The 23,566-nt window shown below is 48.9% G+C and overlaps 7 protein-coding genes across 7 annotated transcripts; 2 read left to right on the plus strand and 5 right to left on the minus strand.

The window, feature by feature from the left end:
* Window positions 1–3,517: 3,517 nt before the first annotated feature.
* ARB_01885 (uncharacterized protein) lies at window positions 3,518–5,032 on the plus strand (the record flags this gene model as incomplete). The annotated part of the gene is made up of 1 exon (XM_003011857.1): window positions 3,518–5,032. One exon carries the CDS (start codon window positions 3,518–3,520, stop codon window positions 5,030–5,032), a length of 1,515 nt encoding a protein of 504 aa, XP_003011903.1.
* Window positions 5,033–8,809: 3,777 nt separating this feature from the next.
* On the minus strand, window positions 8,810–10,421 carry ARB_01886 (uncharacterized protein; the record flags this gene model as incomplete). The annotated part of the gene is made up of 3 exons (XM_003011858.1): window positions 8,810–9,950; window positions 10,006–10,330; window positions 10,364–10,421. The coding sequence occupies 3 exons, from the start codon at window positions 10,419–10,421 to the stop codon at window positions 8,810–8,812; spliced, it is 1,524 nt and encodes a 507-aa protein (XP_003011904.1).
* Window positions 10,422–11,073: 652 nt separating this feature from the next.
* ARB_01887 (uncharacterized protein) lies at window positions 11,074–12,366 on the minus strand (the record flags this gene model as incomplete). Its single annotated transcript, XM_003011859.1, has 3 exons — window positions 11,074–11,214; window positions 11,382–11,913; window positions 12,020–12,366. 3 exons carry the CDS (start codon window positions 12,364–12,366, stop codon window positions 11,074–11,076), a joined length of 1,020 nt encoding a protein of 339 aa, XP_003011905.1.
* A 1,036-nt stretch (window positions 12,367–13,402) lies between these two features.
* On the plus strand, window positions 13,403–15,852 carry ARB_01888 (uncharacterized protein; the record flags this gene model as incomplete). The annotated part of the gene is made up of 6 exons (XM_003011860.1): window positions 13,403–13,432; window positions 13,504–13,588; window positions 13,668–13,894; window positions 13,963–14,614; window positions 14,682–15,620; window positions 15,692–15,852. 6 exons carry the CDS (start codon window positions 13,403–13,405, stop codon window positions 15,850–15,852), a joined length of 2,094 nt encoding a protein of 697 aa, XP_003011906.1.
* Window positions 15,853–16,518: 666 nt separating this feature from the next.
* ARB_01889 (glutamyl-tRNA(Gln) amidotransferase subunit A, putative) lies at window positions 16,519–18,491 on the minus strand (the record flags this gene model as incomplete). Its single annotated transcript, XM_003011861.1, has 3 exons — window positions 16,519–17,603; window positions 17,673–18,209; window positions 18,299–18,491. 3 exons carry the CDS (start codon window positions 18,489–18,491, stop codon window positions 16,519–16,521), a joined length of 1,815 nt encoding a protein of 604 aa, XP_003011907.1.
* A 393-nt stretch (window positions 18,492–18,884) lies between these two features.
* On the minus strand, window positions 18,885–20,431 carry ARB_01890 (uncharacterized protein; the record flags this gene model as incomplete). Its single annotated transcript, XM_003011862.1, has 2 exons — window positions 18,885–20,264; window positions 20,336–20,431. The coding sequence occupies 2 exons, from the start codon at window positions 20,429–20,431 to the stop codon at window positions 18,885–18,887; spliced, it is 1,476 nt and encodes a 491-aa protein (XP_003011908.1).
* Window positions 20,432–21,137: 706 nt separating this feature from the next.
* On the minus strand, window positions 21,138–22,736 carry ARB_01891 (uncharacterized protein; the record flags this gene model as incomplete). Its single annotated transcript, XM_003011863.1, has 2 exons — window positions 21,138–22,214; window positions 22,323–22,736. The coding sequence occupies 2 exons, from the start codon at window positions 22,734–22,736 to the stop codon at window positions 21,138–21,140; spliced, it is 1,491 nt and encodes a 496-aa protein (XP_003011909.1).
* Between the last annotated feature and the right edge of the window lie 830 nt (window positions 22,737–23,566).

Here is a 23,566-nt window from a genome sequence, read left to right on the forward strand (position 1 = left end):
CTCAGCGAGTCGACATCGCCTGCTGGCCGTCTGGTCGTCGGGTCCTTGTGTCTCGCGGTCTCTCTCGATGTCTTTATCCTTCGTCTTTGTCTTCGTCTTCGTCTCCCGCTTGTTCTGCTGGTTCAGCTGGCTCTGCTGCTTGTGGCGTCGAAAGTCGCAGAAGAAAGTCGGCGGTTAGGTGCTGACTAAGCGGGTCGCTTGCCTGCTTTTAACTAACCTTTAGCTAAAGCTTTAACTGGAAAGCGGCGGCCTTTAACTAATCTTTAACTAATCTTTAACTGGCTTTAACTGGAGTCTTTAACTGGAGAGATGACTCGGTTTAACTGAGGTTTACTGAGGTTTAGCGGAGAATCGCAGGCTTCCGGTGTTTCAACAAGGTCTCACCTGTCTCTACCTGTCTTTAGCGCTGATTCCACGTCATGGCCGGCTCGAGCCGATCAGGCCGCCACACTTATAAATAGCAAGACAGCCAATTAACTACCCAGGGCAGCGGCCGATCCCTCCGAGACGGCCTGGAGATATACGATGATCTGGGGCCATATTTACCCTGATCGCTGAGGACGATTGCAAGAAGAGTATAGCTTGCTGTGATTTGAATCCTATATACAGTCTTTTTTTTCTTTTTTGTTTAAACCGAAGAGAAACCAACCCATGACTCCCCCCCCTGCCTTGCCCTTTGCCTTTGCCGTTTTTTTCCAATTTGGCTATTTAGAATGTACATGTCGTTAAAAAAACCCCCATAGAATGCATGCATGCTTGCCGTAACCCAACCCCAACGAATGGAAGGGGTATGCAAAAGTGAACACACAAAAGAAAAGAGAAAGAGAGCACATCGTTCGTCATCACGTTATTGGATCGATGATGGCCAGCATCATGAAGAAGTCGGTTTGTCCGTTGGTTTGTTGGTTGTGGTGGTCGTTGGTTTTTGGCCCCCCTGGAGTTACCGCCTAGCCTAGGCAGCAGTGCCAAACGGAGCTCAAGCAACACAGGCGAACTCAGATATGTCCTTTCAGAAGCAAAAAGGGCATGCAGTGCTCAAGCCGTGCGTGCGAGCTCAACTAGGCGCCCAACCAGTGCCGTGGCGGCGTTGGGGGTCGTGTTTCTTGTTCCTTCAAGGTCGAGAATTCCAGTCTCCATGTGCGGTGGTGGTGGACATCAACGTATCCCCGTTAAGTTAGACCAGGTCGAAGCCCATCTAGGGCCGTCCTTGCTGCAAGTCATGGGGCGCATGTCCGTGGAATCTCGATCCATCGTCGTGTGATGGGAGATGTTATGGGGATGTAGGATGAAGTGAAAAAGTGGAGTCGTAGAGGAGAGTAAGAGGAGAGAGAGGAAGATATAAAAAAGCGAGAAGAGAGGTTCACTCGATAAAGTCAAGACCGCCAAAAAACTCCAGCATGCGAAAACAAAGCGTCACGTCGTCTCCGGGCTCCCCGCCAAACAATCGGCACTGCTCTGCCTCTAGCTTGTCACTCGCTTCTTGACATTGCTGCTGCTGTTGTTGCTGCTGCTGCGAGGTGGGAGAGGATGCCCCTGAGCCTCGACCATGCCATGCCACGTACCGATTATGCCAGAGTTGGGCCGAGGGCACACGGTCATGGCAGTGGTTTCGAGCACTGGGGAGCAATCCAGGGGGTGGAGGGATCGAGGAAGCAGCAAAGCATGAAGAGCTGTATACCTCTGGCAGCGGAGGTACGGCCGGCTGAAGCCGCGAGGCAGAGCTGTTGATGTTGTTGTTGTTCATCCGTCGTCGAGAGCGAGGCCTTGTCCGGCGCCGATTGTGTCTCTGGCCCATCGTGGGGGTGTCCAAGCGATGTATATATATATTGTATGTATATATAGAGAGAGGGTATAGAGGTGTAGGTCTAAAAATAGCAAGAGGCCGGCGCTTAAGCGATGCAAGGCAAAAAGCAAGGAAGAACTTTTGGTTATGCGTTATGCGTTTCGTAGTGCCGCCGTGGCAAGCATTAAGAAAAATGGGAGAGTACGAAAAACCGAAGGAGAGACAGGAACAGGAATAGAACAGGAAGAGAGAGAGAGAGAGAGTCAGTCGTCTCCTGCTAACCGCCGTGGTGGACTGTCATCCCTCGTCCAGAGCAAACAGGGCCATGGCCACGCTTAAATACCACAACCTCCCCCTTCTCGTTTCCCACCCCCGGCCAGGCAGAAGTCGACGACTTACGACTCAGTTTTGCCTCGTCGGCAGAGTCGGAGTCCAGTCGTAAGGGGGGAAGAGACGAACTCCTCGAGGGAGGGTGGAAGGAGTCATATAAATAAGGCAGCCCTACGGTGCTAACTTTTGCCGCAGTCGGGAGCCTATCAGCCGTGACTCAGACGGGCGTGGAGCTGCCTGACTTGCTGCTCGGGCGGAAGCTAAGCTCACTAAGCTGGCGCTGGCCAGTCAGACGCTGCCAAAGCTGCCTGCTGGTGGAGCGGCCGGCGAGTTGGCCAGGTGAAAAAGTGGGCGGCTAGGCTATGAGACGGATGGTGCGGCGTGAGTCAAGGAAAAGCTGCAGCTTGGCCGTGGGTGGTGTGATGTTGGCGGATGATTGCAGCAGCCTGCGATCAGTCACTCGTGGATCACGCTATCTCGTGGCCTGACGGGACAATCCCTCATCTCGCAAGTTGCAAGCTGCGTGTTGACTTGCGTATCCCAGACGTCATGCTCACGCTAGATGGCGCAGTCCTCTCGATGCCCGTCGTCTTGATGTCTTGATGTCGTCTTGATGTCGTTTAACTACAACATCTCTATATCTCTATATTATGACTAACTCCGGAGTAACAGAGTTGAAATTTTGATTTTAGTCATCGAATGCTTAGTCACTTTAACTTACCTAAGCTACCAGGTCAGGTGATCATCACGTGGCTGCTTCTTCTATTTAGTCTTTAACTAACCTAAAGAAGAACATCATCATCACCATCACCATCAACTTCAAAAGTACGTGCAACACGTTTAAGAACTCTTCATACTACTAAGAACATTTTCTATTCCTTCCTAGTCCTTAGATACTCGAGGACAGGCTTCTGATTGATTTCCTTGCTCGGAACGCCCTCAAATCGTACCATACGAAGAACTACAGTCCCTGCTCCTTGGTCTCGTGGTCCTTGCAAAGTAACTAATGATGTCAAACTGGTCTGCTCTCTTTGGAACACACCAACACAACAACATAAAACCAGCAGATCCTCCTGCATCGACTATCAAAGATTTCTTTTATAAGAAAAGTTATGAGCAACAACGCTGCCTTCTAACTGACACATAGGAGCATCACTCAACCATTCCACATACATCAGATATACCCGACCTACTTGTAGCCTCTACAGCTCGCGTAGTTATCAATAAGATATGGTCGGAGTCAGGAGAGCTAACTTGTCTGAAGGTCCCGGCTATATTAGCTGTAGGTTCGCGTCCGTTCTTAATCTAGAAGTGGCTAATATATAATACTTCTGAATAATAGCTACTATAGAAGAATGGGTAGCGCAGAAAGATAGATTTCGGGTTGTTGCCTTTGGCACCCCGATGATATATCCTGTTATCATCCGCAATAGCCCTCCAGAGTTGCAGCATATCTTCGATACCAAAGTGAAACCAGAGATAGCTCGAATATTGGCGGAGTATAATGTGCCCTTCTCTCTGTCACGCCTCGATGATTGGCGCGAAAATAGCCGTGATAGCCCAAGACATACTATTTTGATCGAAACGAATGATGAAAATACCGTCAACTGGCAAGCGGCGTCAAGATACGTACTCTCAATTTTCAACCAGGCACTCCCTCCTCAGTTTGCTGGCCAGACGCAGGTGGAAATACAAAACAAACACCGCATGTACTCCGATGTTTCTCGTGTTCTACCCAATGATCCGCTTCTACTCCACGATATGAGGTCTATCAGGCCAGATGTTTCAAAGATTGTCCATACTCGGATGGTGGGTATGTCATCCATTGCATACCATTTGCGCGCCCCTCTAGGATCGACCTTGGATGAGACCCTTTGGAAACCTACCATTGTGGTGTTCTGCTACCCTGGAACGTCCTGCGATTTTAAAACGGCGGAGGCGGAGATTCTCCAAGTCTTAGAGAAAGTAACCTCTCGCATTTACGTCGAATTTCTTCCGGGACAAGTTCATCTCTCTCAGCCCAATGAATTGCCCATATACCTAAGCGGGTTGTCTGAAAATCCCCAGAATGGCTCATCCATTGGAGTTAAAGGGAATAGTAAGGAAGCTGGCTCTCTTGGTGGATGGCTCCTATTAAATATGCCTCAGGAGAAGCAGGCGATCCCTTGTGTCCTGACTTGTTATCATGATGTAAGGTCTACAGACAATGCAACCTCCATATATACAGATATGAACGGTGTTGTTCGTGGTGATCCGCGCGGGCAGGTTGAAGTCGAATATCCGGCAGCTTATGACTCTCATCATACTATGCGGCGACTTGAACGGATATATAAAGATTCTCCAGGAGATATTAGCAACGATCAGACTTACCAGGCGCTCTTATCTCGACTTCAAAGTCCCAGCATTGGGAATGTCATATTCGCTTCAGGTCACAGGCGAACAGCTAAGGATACCAGGCTAGATTGGGCGCTGGTTTCAAGCCCGAAGACTTTTACCGCAAATAAGCCAACCCCAGGCGACGCTATCCAACCTCCTTTCGAACTTCCCTACAATGAGGCCTACACTCAAAATGCCGACTCTAAAGTAAAGCAGTTAGCCCAGCTTCGTTTGGGGGGTTGGGTAACAAAACGCGGTCGTTCTACTGGGTATACTACCGGGGAGGTCAACCATATGCATAGAGAAGTGCAGTGGCCATCAGGCGAAACCACATTTGAGATTGAAATCTTGTCTTATACAGCGAATTTCGCCGCCCCTGGAGACTCTGGTTCGTTTGTAACCAATGTGCGTGGTGAACTTGTTGGAATGGTGTCTGCGATTGATCACCGAGCAGGACAATTCAACGTTACATTCGTCACCCCTATTGACGTTATCCAAGATGATGTGAAAAGAATGACAGGCGGTTTCTTAAGTTTGGGCTAATGATAGAAGAAGCGCAAGGAGTAAAACACCTATACAGGTTACGGGGGACGAATTATAGGCTTATCATGGTTACTGCCGATGATGATAGTAGTATTGATAGACTTCTGTAATTAAAGCACCTACCTACATACTTCTGCATTATTGACCTTTCCATGCATAGTACGTGGGAGCCATTCTTCAGTAGTCATACGATCTCACTCAATTATAAGTAAAGAAGATACACATATGTCTTCTCAGACTAACAACTTGCAGCCCGGGATTGTTTGCTGGACCAGGTTGGGCTGTAGGAATGTCACTACAAGTTACTCCTTAAATAGACCTTAGCCCAACGATTCATGTCATCATTGCGAAAAGAGGACTCATCTTGCTTAATGTAAGCCAGTCTGATCTTGAATACATACCTAACTTATACCGTCAGGCTCACAAATCCATCTTCAATTAGACCACTCTTCCCCACCCCCTTAGTAGTAAACGCTTTTGGTAACTTGTTGACCCGAAGCCTTATTTTTAGGTTAAGGTTGACATCCGACCCCTAAAGTTGTTTTCACGTGATCAAAAGCTTAAAATGGAGAGCTTTATAACAGCTTGTCCATCCGCTTTTCGTCTCCCTTTTCTCTCTCCATAAGTTTTCTGCTGCCTAACGCCCTTTTATCCGGTGAACCTACCTTATCCCGAGCTGATGACACTCCCAGTTACATTTTGCTCGATACTTGCACTGCATGACCTGCTCGAGTTCACTCCTCCCTCCGATTTCCCGCCAGGTACCCTCCGTACCACCATGGACGTTTGGTGACAGACTTGGTGGAAGGTACGACTTGGAACCGACTCAGGGGAGGGGGTGAAGGGTAGGCTGACACCACGGGCCACGTGATTTCAGCTAGCCCTAATTGTGTGGCATCCCTTCGCTGCCAGGCATCGCCAGCTACCTCCAGGCGAGTGCTTCTATACTTCGAGTCTGATGTTCACGTGATATGAGGCTTGATAGCGGCTGGCATTCGGCCATACGTTACCCCGGGCTGACCACCGGCTGACCACCGGCCGACTTGGCCTCCGCATCAGCTACGTGGGCGAAGGGGACCCTTTTCGAGCGCGCGCTCGAAGGCTGCCAAGGCTTCACTTCTTGGCAGCCGGAAAAAGCAACCGACACCCGAAAGTTTAAGTCTTCACGTGATATATCTTGGCGTTCATGGGCCTACATACTAGGCATCCATGGGACACAGGACGGACCCCCTACCTGTCTCGAACTAGAGTATACCCTGGAGCACGATGTCGTCAACTCCTTGATATTCCCTTAGCTGTGATGCATTGTCTTCAGATACTGGCGGGGAGCTTGAGTTCTACCGTCCCGCCATCGACCACCACCCGATGCCCATCCCTGTTGGTGCAGGCCTGCCACCATATTGCGTTACAGCCTGGAGGTTGAGCACACCGTGAGGCTCGGGACCTACTTGGGCACAGCTTCAACAAGGCCAAGGATAAGACTTTGGGAATTCAACGTCTTCTCCAAAACATAATAAAAGGTATGCATACAGTTACCCTTATTATGTTTCCACTTGCTAATTTATACTAGTTATTAGCATACATACCACAATATCCAGCATACTCTGGGGCCTTTATCACAGGGTTGGCTTGATATGCATTCTACTTCGGAAAAATATTTTGACCCAGATACAGCCTGGTATAAAAACCAAGGCAGCAGCGAATAACCACTACATATATTTCGACATAGCTAGGCTCGAGCCTATTTCAACCACTACATATATGATCTCTATTATCACCAACTCGCTTTATAACGGTTTAATGCCGGAACAATGGGGAGACCATTCCATAGCCCCCTGGTCTGGATGGATGTTGGTAAGCCAGCATAGTCCATCATTGATTGCAACCATTCCGCCCACTAGTCAAACTACGGGTATTACTGCGGTACCACGGCAAGAACAAAGGATTATAAGGACAAAGCGGCCCCAGCTATCTAACATAACAGCTCCCGCTCCTAGTCAGAGTTTCCTTATCTCGCCAGCGACCAGCACATATACCACCCCGCGTAGCCTTGACTATCAGAGCGTACCTCTGGCACCCTCTCAGTCACCTCCGCCTCCAATTTCCCCGTTCAGCTCGACAATATCAGACGATTTATCCGAGGGTCCTAGCTCGGCCAAGCCAATATTGCACCTTACGCCACGAAGGGGTCTAGTAACGCCCTCTCAATCTCGCTCTGGAAAGCCTGATTCTACGCCGAAGTCGACACCCTCCGGTAACTCCATAACTAGGTATTTAATACCTCTATCGACGACTACTCCCACCCCACAGGCTAGATTGAGAGTAGCTTATTAGGGCTATACTCGTGACCGTATACCCCCAACTAGGTCTCCTTCCTTAGGCAACCCTACATTACCTCAACTATTGGAGCCGTAATCTAGGTTGCGGTTGGCCTCACCGAGCTACACCCCGATAGTTAATTGGAATTCAGCTATTGATTTACGAGCTTCCGGGATTCCACTAGCCCGGCTACACTATCTAGGTTGTCTTACCCACCTAATGCAGCAGAGATATTAAATGCTCCGAAGATTAGCAATAAAATCGTTTCGTCCTTCTGCATAACTGCGCTGCACTCTGGCTACTCGGCGGAGAGGAGGTATCGGCTAGAAGACTATAAGGACGAGGGAATGCCTGACATTAGTGAACAGGGGATTAAAACTCTAGTGTCAGGTGTTCGATCAGCACACAGAAATCTGCTAGCGGGTAAACTTATCGATTATAGGTGTTTTGTTCACAGCGACCTGTATCCGGGTAGGAGATATAAGCTGGGGGGCCCTTGCGTGTTTGATTTACTCGTCATTCGAACCATAGTATGTGCCCTACACATACCTGGTCTCTACGACCTTGTGAGCATAGAATGGGCGGGAATGGGAGTAACGAGTTTAGGTGCTGAGTTCGAGACGCTGATGGGACAGTCCTGTGCTGGTCGCAGTGATTCTAAATGGTGCAGGCCATATATATCGGGGAAGGAAGTACAAGAAATGGTTGTTTTAGCTCTTTAAGGAGTTTCACAAAATTCTTTCCGTCGCTCGGGATGCCACCGTGATCAGCAGCGCCGGGATATTCCTATTCAAAGTTTAGGTTTTGGATTTCAACGACAATAGAAGGAAAGTTGCTGATTCTAAATGGTACAGGCCATATATATCCGTGAAGGAAATACAAGAAAGACACCTAATTAGACCAGGAACTTGCCTATGTTAGGCTACTACCAAATTGCTCCTTCCCCAAACCTTAGAGCCTTAGGAGGTTAAAGTTTTGATTTCCTTTTCTTCCTGTATTTAGATATAGGACTCCTCATAGTCTATGACTGCATAGGAGTATATGAAGCATAATAATAATAATAATAACACAAGAAAGACTGCTATTTTAACCTATTTATTATTCGAACAGTGTTATAATCTGCACATATACCTGGGCTTTACGAGCTTGTGAGTACAAAGTGGGCGGGAAGGGGGTATCAGATTTAGAGGAGCAATTAATGGGGTTGCCTTGCACTGATCGCAGTGACTCCAACAGATCTAAAGGGTGTGCGAGTAATTTTAAAATTTGTGGAACAAGAACATGACTTTGATAACTAGTTAGGGGGTAAAAAAGTGATGTAAGATCGTGCCTGTGTGTAGTCATAGTATCATTCTGATATGGAGGAAACTAGTCTATGTAGGTAGGTATATGCATGTTTAAGCTGTTGAAGCCTCTAGCCGACACTTAAAACGTCTACACGGATTATAACAAGCTCGCTTACCTGCCATAAATCAAATCAAGCATCTCCTTCCCCTTAGGTGCATCGGTGAGGTTTTTGTTACCATCCTTGGTAACAAGTACATCATCCTCGATACGCACGCCTCCAACATCCACATACCGTTCCACTACATCGAAATTGACAAACCTGCCTTTCGAGTTGGGCTCGTCTCGCTCAGCTCGTGCCTGGTCGATGGCCAGCCGGTTAAAGTACAGCCCTGGCTCCACGGTGATGACCATTCCAGACGCCAATGGTGGTGCAGAGAGCGTGCACGGCGGTCGATGTTCCGTGACACTCATTAGTCCTTTCTCCCGTTCTATAGCAAGCTCGACAGGTATGGTGCCGCTATCGGGTGAGACGTCATGCACTTCCAGGCCAAGATGGTGACCTAGACCATGCGGAAAGAAGAGAGCTGTCACTTCTGCCTTGATCAGGTCGGCCTTGGTCGAACCCTGGGGGATACGCAGTATTCCTAGCTTGAGTAATTCCTCCAGTGCGATGGCGTGAGCGTGCTGATGGATTGAGAAGAACAAAGTCCCCTCTTTTACTCTACTGATGCATTCTTCTTGCATGCGCTGAACAATGGCGTAGATTTGTTCAGCCTCACGACTTGGCCAGTCTCTTCCCCCGCTTACGCTTGAAGGGATAGGAAACGATCGTGTCACGTCGCTTGCATAGCAACTCCATTCAGCACCGGCATCAAGTACAACCATCTGTCGGCCAGCCAGCGGTTCATTGTTGCGGGTGTAATGCAGCGTTGCACCATTAGATCCCGAGCCTGCTATTGTCTGGTATGCCGTCCCTTTCGAGCGCAGGGACAGACAGACATCAATGAAGAGACCGGCTATCTGCGCCTCGTTCTTGAAATGGTGCAGATTAGCTAGAATGCTCCGATGAGCTGCCCCAGAGACGCGGTTCGCTCGCTGGATCAATTGGATTTCATGCTCGTCCTTGATCACCCGGCACGCATCCATCGCGTGCTTCAGTGACTTTGACTCATAGAGATACGCCACCGTCAGCGGAGTTACCGGCCGCTGGTCTGGGTGTAGTATATATATGGGTAGCGATGGGTTCGCTTGGGACCAACGCAGAACATCGCCTTCCAACGCGGAGAAGTATTCCACTCGGTCAACATCATACCTGCATTCAGGTCAATATCTCCGTTAGGAGTCCAAGAAGCGCATTAAATACACACCTCTGGCTAGCCTCATCTTTTCCCAGCGTGGGACCTGTCCAGATAGTCCGCTTGAAGTCAAAGTCCGGCACGTATAGCGTCAGCTTATCCTCCGCGATGTCATATGTAACATGACAATCCGGCTCCACGACGCCGGTCACATAAAAGAAATAGCGGCGCTGTTTAAACGGCCTGGCCTGGTCTGAGTCTTCAGACAACACCGTCTGCTGGCCCGGTAGATAAATGAGGCCCTGCTGCTTCGGCAGGTAGGCGGCTACTCTGCGGGCATGCTGTTTCCCTGGATCATACGAGTCAGCCATAGCTAGGTCGAATCCAGCTGACCCAGCTAGTTAACCAACTCATATAATCTGTTACTTACCAGGATACTTGTTTATGCTGGTTCCCGCAACCGAGACGGTGACCGAGTAGGACGCCATCTTGACATGTATCCTTTGCTGGTCGTGGTGTGGATGGAGTGGGGGACGTTGAACTAAGCTAGTCACTCACTAGCTTAAGACTTCACTAGCCCCGACTAAGCCTAGTCTGCTAACTAACTAGCCAACCCTAACTCAAATCTAGTTGGCTAACTAAGGCTTAAGTTAATAATTGTTGGAACATGGACCACAGGACCATGGGACAAAAAAGGCCTTCCTGCCCCATGTTCCCAAAGGGAACATGGACCAGGCGAGTTCTACTAACACAGAGGATGACTCATCCTAACAATGTAAGCAAAGGGGGAAGACGAAGGACTCAGGATGTAGATGGAATATGTTTAACCTTTAACGAGACCCTGAATATATGTGTGTACGCTACCAGCGTGCTACTATAATGTTAGATATGTACTAAAGCCACAGAGGACAGAATAGAGTAAGTAGAGTAAGAAGTGTTGGTTGAGATGTTTCTTTTATTAGGACATTAACGAGCAGTTAAGCCAGCTGAAAATACAAGATGAAAAAAAAAAATGCAGCACGTTATCAGTCCCTCTGATGAGCCTTGCTGTTTAGTTGCGTTCCCGGAGTCTGCTCTATTTCCTGTTCTCTCCTATCGCCAGCCTAACTGTTTCGCCATTCTCCAAAACTACCTAAGTCATCATAGGTTTCCACCAGCAGATAACTTAAGGGCAGCCGCTGCGTGCCTTTCGGCAGCAAGACGGCGCCTAGCTCTCTCCAGTTGGTGTCTTATTTCGTCCCAGTCCAGTACCAACTCCTTATTGTAAGCCTCATCTTCCGACTGTACACAGTCTGACAACTTTACATTCAAACAAGGGTAGGCGTTGTAGATAGGTGTCTCCAATTGCCTCTCATTCAATTTCGGAGACTTTGGGGGCCCGAAGAAGGTCTTAAAGCGTAGACATTAGCATTTGTTAAGCTATGTAAGGGGGAAATAAATGAACTTACAATTCTTGGTGTCCGCGGGATGGGCTCTCCTGTAGAGGTGCTCTTAACAAATACCTGCATAGCGGCAGTAAGCTCACCCGTCCATCGAGCGCCGTATAAGAGCACGGGGCTATAGGGAGCCCTTCCTTCGCAGTACTGCCGAATTAATGCAGTAGGATTTTCCGATTGGGCCATTCTCTCAGCGTGATATTTTTTTTTATTTTCTTCCGTTCGGAGGGGGTTTTTATAATTAGGAGTCTCCTTGAGATCAAAAAGCATAGCGACCTTGACTGTAGTCTTTTCAATAAGGCATCTGACTCTTTTCTCCAGGTCGGCACTGGTCTGCGAGAAGCCAACTTCAACAGCAAGAACGGACTCCATGCCGGATTTTGTGTCTATGACCATCTGAATGTCTGGGTCGGGGATTCCCTCAGATATCGTTGAATCACAGTAAAATGAAATCTCATGCAGATTTATGAGATTCTGAAGTTGACGAGAAACGGAATTGACTAAACATTCATGCACAGAGACTTGTTTGTGCCTAATGGTGGTACTGTGAAAACTCTCATTAAATTGCACAGTTGCATTTTGGCTTTTCCTATTTCCCCAGTGACAGCGTAAGCATGCAATGTAATTATAGTGGGTAGAGGCAAGCGTACTTGTCTGTTGAGTCTCTAAATGCCTTTGCTATGTGGTGAAATTCTTGTCTTGTTGTTTTCAAGGATATCACTTCGCCCGAAAAGTCAGCAGGGAACACTCCATTGAATATTTGTTCCCTTTGCTCTGGGCTGATGAAATCATCGTCTAGAGAGATTTCTGGGCTTTGTGTCGTATAGGGGGTATGAAACCGGGGACCCTGTGGCCGTTCGGCTGGAGCCCGGTCACGGCTTGTCCATGAGGTATTCCGGAGGGTATAAATATTTGCACTCCTTATGAAAAACTGTAAATTTAACTTACAATGTGGGCGACGCGCGTGAAGCATGGACTGGCGAAGGAATGGACGCATTGCTGTATGAAATGTAGTTCAAGAAACGAAGAATTTCAACACAAGAATCAGAATCCAGGAGGGCTTATGATTTGAAGCTGGTAAAGAGGGAAATATGTTTGATCTCAATGTTTGGGAGACAGGTGGAGGGGAACAAGCTGCCTTTTATGTTTGTGGAATATGGAAGTTTTAGCTTGTCAAATAAAGAGCGGGGCAAGAACACAAGATAGCAGGACAGCTGCAGGACAGGACAAATAACATAAGACGCTAACAAATAGATTGAATCTGGTAGTAGACAAAGAAAATGGTATATATGTTTCCTTATTAGGAAATTTTAGCAAGTAGAATCCTCGTGGAGCTTCAGACCACCAGAGAGAGGTAATAGTAGAAGTTCACTATTACCATCCCTTATCAAGGTGATATCGTTATAATAAAGTAAACCTTTGCGTATTTTACGGTGTCCAGGGAAAGGATAAGTTCTTTGATAGCCAAATAGCGGTTTGATGTCCTTAAGTGATGCTTTTATATCAGAAAGCTTTAACCTTTGGCTATGCCGTCATCCATTTGTGTGCACGCCACTCCGTATACACATAGGGCAATCCATCCATAGGTACGTTTTGGACGCTTACTCATCCGTGCCGACCCCGGGAAAACTATCCTAACATGGTTAGATAATTCTTTGCGCCTTTCCCTATTAGGCCTAGTTCATTAGCTTAAATCCACGTTTAGACCATGGCGCTAGTCCCGATCAGGCGATCTATCAAAAGAGGCCACGGATGTGACATCGAGATCGCAAAGATCAAGCCGAAGAAGACGACAAAGAGAGCAACGGGTCGATAGGTTGCCGCCAGCCAGATATTGCGATATTTCCATGTCGAGGATATAGGGGCCCGCGAGACTGAGGTGCTAGTTTCATTACGATCTCTTTCAAAGCTGTGTTCGCTTGTGAGAACCGCCGGAGGAGCGAGATATAAGGGAGGACCACACCCTATGAGCCCTTGTGCTCACCCGGAGACATACATTCGACCCTTATTAGAGAGCTGGAGCATCCGCAGCCATGTCGACTGACTATAACTACGACGAGCAGGTTGGTATTGTCCAATGCAACGTGTATATCTTGTAATGTTCGTGACTGACCCGTCCGCTTGCTTTGTCTAGGGCCAATTCTTCCCTTTCTTCATCCTCACCCTGACCGGCCTCGTTACCCTCCCTCTCACATATACCCTTCTAAGGCCTGTCAAAGGTTTGTCAGCCTTCGTCTCGAGGCCGTTGTATGTCGTGTGCCTTGCAGCTTTGCTGATATTGCCTTCCCCCGCGTGTAGGACTCGAAAATTCTGCCCCTCGAATCAAGTCTGATTTCAAGCCACAACATGACAATATCATACAGAGTCAGAAGCAGAAGCTTCTGCGAAAGGAGCGCCGTATCAAGAGGATCGTTACGGTGATAGTTGGCTATGCAGTTATGGCCTGGATGGTTTACCTGATCACCGTGACTGCAAGATCTGCCCCCAAGATCTGGGATCCCTATGAAATTCTCGGAATTTCAAGAGTGAGATTACCTTTACTTTTTAAATAACAATTTTTTTACTGTCTAACCATGGCTGGCTATTGGTTTAGAGCGCGGATGAGAGAGCTATCAGCAAACACTATAAACGCCTTTCCGTCAAATTCCACCCAGACAAGATCAAGCCCGACCCTGCAAAAAATGAAACCGTTGAGATGCTCAACGAACGTTTCGTCGAACTTACAAAGGCATACAAGACACTCACAGACGAAGAAATCAGAAACAACTACATCCAATTCGGCCACCCTGACGGAAAACAGAGCTTCAGCATTGGTATCGCCCTGCCCAAATTTATCGTCACGGAAGGAAATGGAAAGTTTGTCCTTTTGCTGTATGGAATCCTCTTTGGTGTTCTCCTTCCGTATACCGTTGGAAGGTGGTGGTACGGTAACCAGCGCTATACCAAGGACAACGTTCTTGTGGCCAGCGCAGGGAACCTGTTCCGAGAGTACAAACCGGGCCTGACTGGCGGGGATATGATTGGCACCATGAGCGTAGGAGATGAGTATACAGAACTCCTCGATGGGGATCATGCGCATTCAGGGCTAGCTAAGATTGAGAAGAAAATCCTTGAGTCGGTGGATATGTCACCCAAGGATAAACTCGCTCTAAGCAAATTGGATGATGAGAGGAGGAGAAAGGCACTTGCGCTGTTATGGGCTTATCTTGGAAGGGTGGACCTCGAAGACAATACCCTTAACAACGGTAGGTTTATGTTAATGTTTCTCCAAAGGAGGCCGCCTGACATAGCTAATCCGATAAACCTTCCTAGAAAAGTTCCAAGTCGCACCCCCTGCCGTTACCCTCAACAATGCATTCACCACAATTGCCCTGGCTTTCGGCAACCTGCAACCTATCATGACATCACTCTATACATCCCAAAACCTCATTCAAGCTATTGCACCGAACTCCTCTCCGCTTCTTCAGCTTCCCTACTTTACCCCTAACGTTGTCCGATCCGTGGAAGGCGAACATTCTAAAACCCACATGACCATTCAGCAGTTCATGAAATTGCCAGAAGTCAAGCGACGAAGCATGACTATCGGTAGTGGACTTTTGACAGACTCGCAGTATCAAACCGCAGTATCGGTAGCAAGGAGAATACCCGCCTTGGAGCTGTGCAAGGCTGTTCTCAGAGTGCAAAGCGAAAAAGTCATAACTCCTAGCAGCTTGGTACAACTTGTTGTTAAAGCCCGCTTTGTCCCACCTGGCTGCGAATACGTTCCACCGGTCAAGGAGTCGGACCTCGTAATTGAAGATATCGACGAAGACGCCATAGCAGACGCCCAGACAGGAAATGCTACCGTTGACCCTAAGGAGAAAGAGAAGAAGACCCAGAGTGAAAAGGAAGATGAGCCTGAAATTCAGCCTCCTCTTGCCCATGCCCCTTACTTCGCCCGAGACCACTCCCCAAGATGGCACATATTCCTCGCGGATGTTAAGCAGGACCGTATGGCCGTTCCTCCTTTCACATTCACCAAATTTGACAAGCCCATATTTGACGATGAGGGCAAACCAACTTTCAACGTACAGACGATGAAGATGCAGTTCCAGGCTCCTCCACAGGTCGGGAGTTTCCCATTCGTCCTTAACATCGTTTGCGACAGCTACATCGGATTTGACCAGGAGCAAGAAATTACTCTTGAAGTTGAGGATTTAGAGAAGGCCGCTGCTGTAGCTCAGGAAGATGACATCAGTGAACCAGACGAAGGTATGCATTGAACTTACTACTAATACCGTAGGCACACTTTATAATGCATATATATTCTAACAACCTTCCAGATTCCATTGCCGGACAGATGCAGGCCTTAAAAACCGGTCAAGCACCTCCCAAGAAGAAGCATATCGCTGAATCCAGCGAAGACGACGAGAGTGACACCGACGGCGACGCTGCCGATGACACAAGCGAAACAGACACCGAAACAGACACTGACGGAGAATAAATCCACATACACCCGACCCTTTAGCCGAGAATTTACAATGCCATCATGTTCCCTTTTACCTTTTTCTAAGGTCATGTTTTATTCTAAAGTTGATATCTTTACCTTTTTTTCTATCATTTTTAAAATTCAGTTTCAAGACGATCAAAGCTCACTCATGGTTTATTCACGTTAGCCAATTGATATGGTTCTCATTTATTTATCCTTTTATCTGCTATTCTTTGTTGTCCTTTTTAATACCCTCTTCTTTTTGACATAGGACTATTAGAAGTCGCAGGACGAGGGTGCAGCTTGTATCCATTTATCTTGCTATCTAGCAGCTGTTTGACCGGTATGTACTATCCTGTTACCAATAACTACCACCTGTTTGACTCGGGCACGAAAATGGAGTTTCATCAACTTGAATGAAAAGAATGGTGTTTGGACCTTGGCTATGTTTATTGGATGCTCATGATCCAGTTCTTTACACTGAAGCGCGACCATTTCAGTAGTTCCATATTATTGGTAGGCAGTCATTAGGAATACACAATTACCAGAATTAATCGAAGAAAGAGGCAACAACAACACCAGGCCCTGCTAAATATAAAAGAGGCGTAAGTGAAATAACTCGGAAGCCTGGAGAAAGTATGGTGTCAGGCAATATCAGACAATTGCAAACAGTCCGTTGGTTCATTCAGTGCTTGGGTTAAGTGCCAGATTGATAGCATCAACCCACTTCCCGCCCTTCTCCTTATTAGGCGCTCTCAAACCCTTATCACCTAGCATTCCCTCGCCGTCACGAGCCCATTCCATCAAGGCCTCCTCGCTGCCCCATTCTCCCATACCCATCAGCCCAACAGGAACGGAAGGCTCATCGTCATAGCCCATTGGGCATGAAATAGCAGGACACCCGGTGAAGTTGGCGAGGTATACATATTCCATGGATCGCAGGGTTGCATTGGAATCACTGATTCCATTGGTAAGATCAGCCTCGCCCCCAGAAATCTTGGAGCCGGCTGTGGGTGTTGTGGGAGTTGCTATGATGATGCCGGGGTATTTTTGGAAGAGGAAAGAAAGGTGGTTCATGAGGAGATGGCGCATCCTCTGGCTGGCAAAATAGTCCTGTGCAAGACCTTGGGTTCCGCCCACGGAGACGATGATCCTTGTAGGAGCAGATAGTTGGGATATTTGTTCTTTGGTAAGGCCGCTGGATATCTCATTTAGAATTGATAGGGCATGGCATTTTCCACCTTCGGGGATGTATGGAATGGTGATGTCGACGATTTGGTAACCTTGTTCGTCACGGTAGTAGTCAATAGCCTTATTAAACATAGCTAGGACATCTGGGTCAGACCGCTCAACCCAATCCTTGTATACACCGATAACCTTGCCCCTAGAGGAAGACGAAGGTGGAATACTCAGTAAGGGGTCAGGGAATGCCGCCGACACAGGGTTGCTCGGGTCAGGTGCGCTCATGATACGGTAGCCCATAGCCAGGTCATCGATATTGGATGCCATTGGGCCAAAGACTCCTACAGTTGTCGCCAGTCTACGCGTTGGAGCAGCTGAAACCCGGCCATGAGTTGTCTTGAGCCCATAGATGCCACAGTAGTTGGAGGGAATGCGGATAGAGCCACCACCATCAGCTCCGAGGGCAAGAGGAACAACACCAGCGCCAACTGCATACCCAGAGCCTCCTGAGGAGCCTCCAGTGTAGTATCCTGGGTTATGGGGGTTTTTCGGGGTTCCAACAACGGGATTATTGTTTGTAGTGTCTAGAAAAGTGTCAATTCAAGTAAACCACAAGAACAGACGCCATTTTTGGATCAATATGATAGACGTACCAAGCCCAATTTCATGCATAACGGTTTTTCCAATTACTATGGCGCCGGCTTCCTCCCATTTTTTCACACACCAGGAAGTGAAGCTAGGATTAGCTGTGAAGTCGACCTTGCTCGACAGGTACTTATCATATCCATCAATGTCCACTTCATCCTTGATAGCAACGGGTATTCCATCCATTGGTCCCAATGGCGTGCCATTAGCCCATCTTTGTGTGGAAGCCTCTGCGGCGGCACGAACGAGATCAATCTTTGACTGGGAGAAACCGGCCGAAAACTCGCCAGGAGGAGAAGTATCACGTCGGATCACAGGCAGCAACGCCTCCACAACAGCAGTAGGAGTCAGCTTGCCGGCCTTGTAAAGCTCACGGTAATCAGCAGACGTATAGTAGTCGCCCTTGCCATCCTGGCGTCGTCTGGTAGGGGCCGGTAGCTCCGGTGTCTCAGTGCCAGATTGCTGGGTCAGCGGGGGGAGGACAGTAGGGTCGAATTTTGGCTCGTATGCCGTTAGGTCTTGGATGTCACGGATGGTAGAGAAGCCTGCATTGCGCCAGAGAATGGACTGGATAAAACTCGAAGATTGGACTCTGTAGATATTAAACCGTGTTAGCTTCTAACCAGCTAGTTACCGGCAAACGCAGCCCATGCAAGGACATAAAACCGACGGCCATAGCAGACATGGGGATGGACTGACAGAGTAGCAGCTATTTCCAGCACGCGGCCACGTAAGATGGGGTTCGATTCTTGCGCAGCCTTGTATGGTACTTTCGGGCCTTCAACGGGCGTGGGGAATGTCCGGTACGGATTCTTATTGGCAGCCATGTTCAGCCAATTAATTCCTGGGCGTCGGTTTTTCAATGCAGGACAGAAGCCGACAGAGCAGGTTTTTGCAAGTTGATCGATGTCGATGTCGTCGTCGTCGTCGTTGTTGTTGGTTATGTCTCGATGTCACTATACCCTCAGTTTGAAAGGAGGTTAGGCAGTTAACTTTAGCGGCGAAAGCAGCCGAGCTATCAACCAGTGCAAACCAACCTCGGCCAAAAAAAGCCATCCCTGAGCTTTGTTGACTCCGACAGCTCAAAGGTAACAAAGTAACTAAAGAAAAAGAAAACATTTGACAAGCGCCAAAAGACGCATGTGAAGGAAAAAGAAAAGGCGTTGACGTTTCAAAAGCTGCTGTCCAATTATTATGTATTTATTCCGTGTCTATTTTATTTATAGCCTGAGTTTTACATTCCAGAAATCAAGCGCCAATGCGATGGCAGTCAGGATGACCGAATATAGCATCAAAACCGCCATGGCCAGTTCCTTTCGGGTGTCGAGCGTGTTCATGCCCAGGTTGACAGCCCCTGTAAGCAAGTTGGCGATGAGGAAGATGGCCAGGCCGTTCTTGTTGAATGACCGCATGACCCTGCTAGTTGCAAAGTCGCTTTGTTCCGCCTCTTCTTTCTTATTCGACGCCTTCTCCACTGATGGGAAGACGACGGTCTCTATGAGGCAGTAGAGCAGCATATGGGTCATGTTGAATGCATTAACCCAGAAGACATAGGGCATATTAGCCAGTCGACGGGAGACCGGGATTCCCGCGCCGTAGCCGAAGAAGTAGGAGGAGTTGAGAATGAATAAGGTCGCCCACACTGCTGACCATGAGACCAGCTGGATGAGTAGGGTCCTGCGCGGTTTGCGAGGTATTATCCGTAACCCGGCTGCTCGGCCAGACAGGAAGATGGCAAGATACCCAAGGAAGGAAAACACTCCCTCTCGGTTCTTGGACAGCAGAGACGGCCCCCGCGGAGAGACCAAGATGTACTCCTTCAAGCTCGTGGATTCTAGCGCTACCTGGTACGCTCCGATAACGAGCAGCGAGAGGGCCTCATACCACGGGATCAGTGCGGTCATGGCATGAAATATCTCCACAAAGGGCGGGAGGAGTCCTAGAGTAAAGAAGAAATTCCAGTGCACACCATATTCTGTTACGTGCTCTGCATAGTCCAACCCCTTGACACTGTACAGGCGAATCAGGCCCAGTACCAGGAGAGGGATGGAGTGGCGTGCAGATGCAAGTAAGCGCTTTGCGAACGAGCCCCGGGAGGCGGCACTACTATGTCCCAGGATCGAACGCGCTGAAACGACGCCCCCCGAGAAGACGAACGAGCCCACTCCCAGGTCCATGAGAGAGGTCCCCCAGTTTTCCACCTTTGCAAACCGCCGAGGAAACACAGTGAAGTCAACAGCCAGGATCGACAGACAGGTACTTATCATCAGACTTGCTCGGTAGTGGGTGAGAAATGGACGCTGTGGGAGGGCGTCTAACGCAGCATCAGAGCTTCCCTGGCCCTGGTGTGTCGTGCTCTTTGCAGACCCTGGTGGAGGCTTTGCCTTTTGCCGTACATTTTTGGGCTTGGTGCTTAACAGGAGCAGGGCGGCAGGAGAGAGGAGCAGTATATTCAGCACTATCGGCGAGGAGGAGTACGCTGTCACTGCGAACAGTACAGTGACAACGGTCAAAAGGAAGTCTGCTATCACGGCCGGTAGTTCATAGGGAGTAAATAGCGAGCGACGCGATTGAAGGACGGACCAGAGTAGAACCGCACTCTACCCAAGAACCGTTAGCCAGCAGCACTGTATAATGGGAGGAGGAGACCCGTAAATATGCGTATACTCACCGGGACAACAGCTGAAACCGTGTGGATATCCCATACGCTGCTGCCCGAGAGGTTGGAGACGAAGGCCTCCTTTCTAGCTTTGTAGCTCTCAGCCATGATGGATGCGCGATGCGGTCGTTCCAGCAAACACCGTCAGCAGGCAGCCCTCGTGTAGTAGCTACACTCTCATCTGGCAAGCCGGGCTCCTCGTCTCTTTAATAGCTGCCAATGCCACGAAGAAGCCAGCCTGGTCACTTTTCTCTCTTTTCGACGTCTGTTCTTTTCTTCTTCTTCGTTGAAGCCGGCGAAGTCGCTGAAATTGCTGAGTAAGCTGAGACTAACTACTTGTTCGTTTCTTCGGCATTTTTTATTGATGACGTCGATACGAATTTGACCAGACAGCAAATAAGTGAGTGAATGCTTTTTATTCGAGCGTAAAATCATGAGTTCATAAGATACAAAAGAGAGTCATAAGGAAACTAGAGCGAGAGTAGCTGTACAAGCGCAGAGAAGCAAATCACCAACCGATATGCAAGACCACCAATATCAATCAAAAACGACCGCCATGCCAGAGTATTCAAACGAGGGTATCAAGCCGTCTTACCACCAGACGGAACATGCAAGGGAAGCTAGGTCAAAAGATGCAGGAAAAGAGCGCAGGGAAATGTAGGAAAATAATGCAAAAATAGGTAAACGGAAGGAATATGAACATGAGCAGCTAGATGCTGCAAACCGAGTCGCCTCGATGAATCTATTGTCGGTTCAAAGACAGCTCCATTTATGTGATATTAACTGTCGAGCTGCTTGTTGCTTGACTCGAAGGTCAAGAAAGACGCTTGGCTACACCGTGAACAGGAGGACTCTCGCGTCTCCCGTCATCATCTCCCAGGACGAAACGGACCTTCTTCTTCCCATCTTTGGGTGAAGACGTAGCGTTGCCCTTGGTTGCTTCAGGCGTCGTATTCCTAGGCACCGTCGGCTTGACTCTTGGAGTGATAACGACAGGATCACCCTTGCGGCAGGCAGAGGGGGACACTTCTCTGAAGCGTCTCGATTTGACGGGTAGCTCTTTGAATTCTGGGATGTGCACAACCGGAACGACCTCCTTGAACTTATTCAGCGGCTTCATAATAGTGGTCTTCTTCCTGGAGGGCCGAATGACCTCCTCGGTAGATGAAGTTGATGTCATTGAAGGTGTTGGAGAAGGAGACCGTTTCCTGCGGAGGCCAGCAATCGAGCTGTTGTTGGTCAGGGAAAGCGTAGTGTTCCGTGGTTCATCGTATTCAACGTCTCGTTGGATGCTGGAAGACCGACGATGGCCTTTTCCCTGTGGGCTGACGGAGATGCGGATGCGGACTCGGGAGGACTGAGATGCCCTTACAGATTCCCGGGGACAGCCTGTGAGATTGACGGCGTCGTCCATATCACTCAACTCCTCTTCTGCAAAGAATCCATGGGCGGCCATGTCCTCGCATAGGTGCTGTGTGAACCCCTTGGGACTGAACAGGACTCTCTTCTGGTAGCCATCACCTGTGCTTCGGCGGCGTTCAATGAACATGGTGACAGTGTTGGGCTTTGTGGATTGGTATAGTAAAGAGCAGACGCCGAGCCCAAAGGAAGGATAGTCAATTAAACAATAAACAAGTATCTGGGTATATAGAGCGTGTAGCAGAGTTATCAAAAGCCGTGGTGGTTGAGATCTGAATTGAAAGACTCCCAGTTCAAGGACAAACTCAGTCGACTTTATAAGGATTAGAGTTAAGAAAGAAAAGGCAGATACAGCCTCCTTCGAATGCTCGAAAGAGGATAACCCAGAAATTGAACGGAGGGGAAAGCAGAGGCCAGATGCAGCCTCTGCCAGGACAGGCGCCTGAGTCCAGCAGAAAGGAGAGCTGCCATCCTATCAATTCCAAAAATTGAGAAGCGTATGAAATCCCGGCGCAGCGCTCGGAGCATTCCCAGCCCCAAGAATAGGATCTTAACCGCGAAACAGGAAGAACCAGAGCACCGGGACAGATATCTGGCCATGAGAAACAGCAGAGGTATGATCTCGCGCCGGCCTCAGGGCTGCTCTACACCCCCCTTTATCCCCCCCCAGAGGACCGAGATGGAGGCGCGGCCAATGAGCAAGCCGGGAGCAAGCAAAGAGCAGGAGGATATCAAACACGAAGAAAAGGGTGGATATGGTAAAAATAGATTCCCATGGGCGGAGCATCTGAGTGGTATCTGGCCGTCCATGGCTCTTAGACACATTTCGCAGAGGGCATTGAGAAAGTAAATAGGCGCTGGCCTGCAGGTCTCGTCCCCTAGGACACTCCACCAGTTTCATCTTGCACCTCTCTTCGATTTTTTTTTTTTTTCCAGGCAAGACGGTAGGAGCAGATGCTATAAGTGCATTCCTGTATTCATTGGATATGAGCATGGCTAATATTGAGTATAGGACGAGGACTCCAATCAGAAGCGCGAGGCCGGCTGTGGCGTTGGTTTGTTTATCAAAAGAAACACCTTGCCGCCGGGATGGATAGCTGTTACGAGTCCAACCTGCCGGGAGACACAGAGGCAGAGCGAAGAGTTCAGAGGCACCGCTAGCCGCCGCACATGCAAGTTCATGCAGTTGAAAGATATTTTATGCGACCTGAAACCGTGGCGAGTCCGCTAGGTTAGTTAACTAAGGTGGCCTCCCAGGGGCTGCGGCACATCGCATCAACGACGCAGGCAGTGCGCACCCAGCGGCTGAAAAACGAGGGCACCTTGAGGAATTAACTAGTCAGCTAGCCAACGAGGGCCCCTGGCTAGTTACAGCCGGACTCGTCTATGCATGGCTAGGATATAAGGAGCAGGTCTTCTGGCCTAGTAGCGTCAGTGGCCCCCCAAGGGCGTCTCTCAGCCATTCGATTCCTCAAACTACCTCAGAGCGACTCCATCCGATCACCGCTGGTGCTGCCAGTGCCAGGGTGCTTTACCCACCCGTTCTCATGCAAGAACAGGAACTGATCCCAGGGTATATTTACGCGAAACCCTTGCTTGCTCGTCGACAGGTCTCCGGGTTGCATTCATCCACCATGAAGAACCGCCAGTGACTGACCTGCCCGCTCATCCAACTCCGAATGGCTAACCCGTAGCTGGTTTACCTACATCCAGCGGGCCTCAGCAGTACTCCCTCTCTGTATAGTTACATGCCCGTCGGCCGGGGCATAAACTAGCTAGCAACACCCGCCAAGTCAGACCAGGGGGTAAAAAAGATGGATCTCA

This window comes from Trichophyton benhamiae (assembly GCF_000151125.1).
Source record: "Trichophyton benhamiae CBS 112371 chromosome Unknown contig01106.0, whole genome shotgun sequence".
Taxonomy (NCBI): domain Eukaryota; kingdom Fungi; phylum Ascomycota; class Eurotiomycetes; order Onygenales; family Arthrodermataceae; genus Trichophyton; species Trichophyton benhamiae.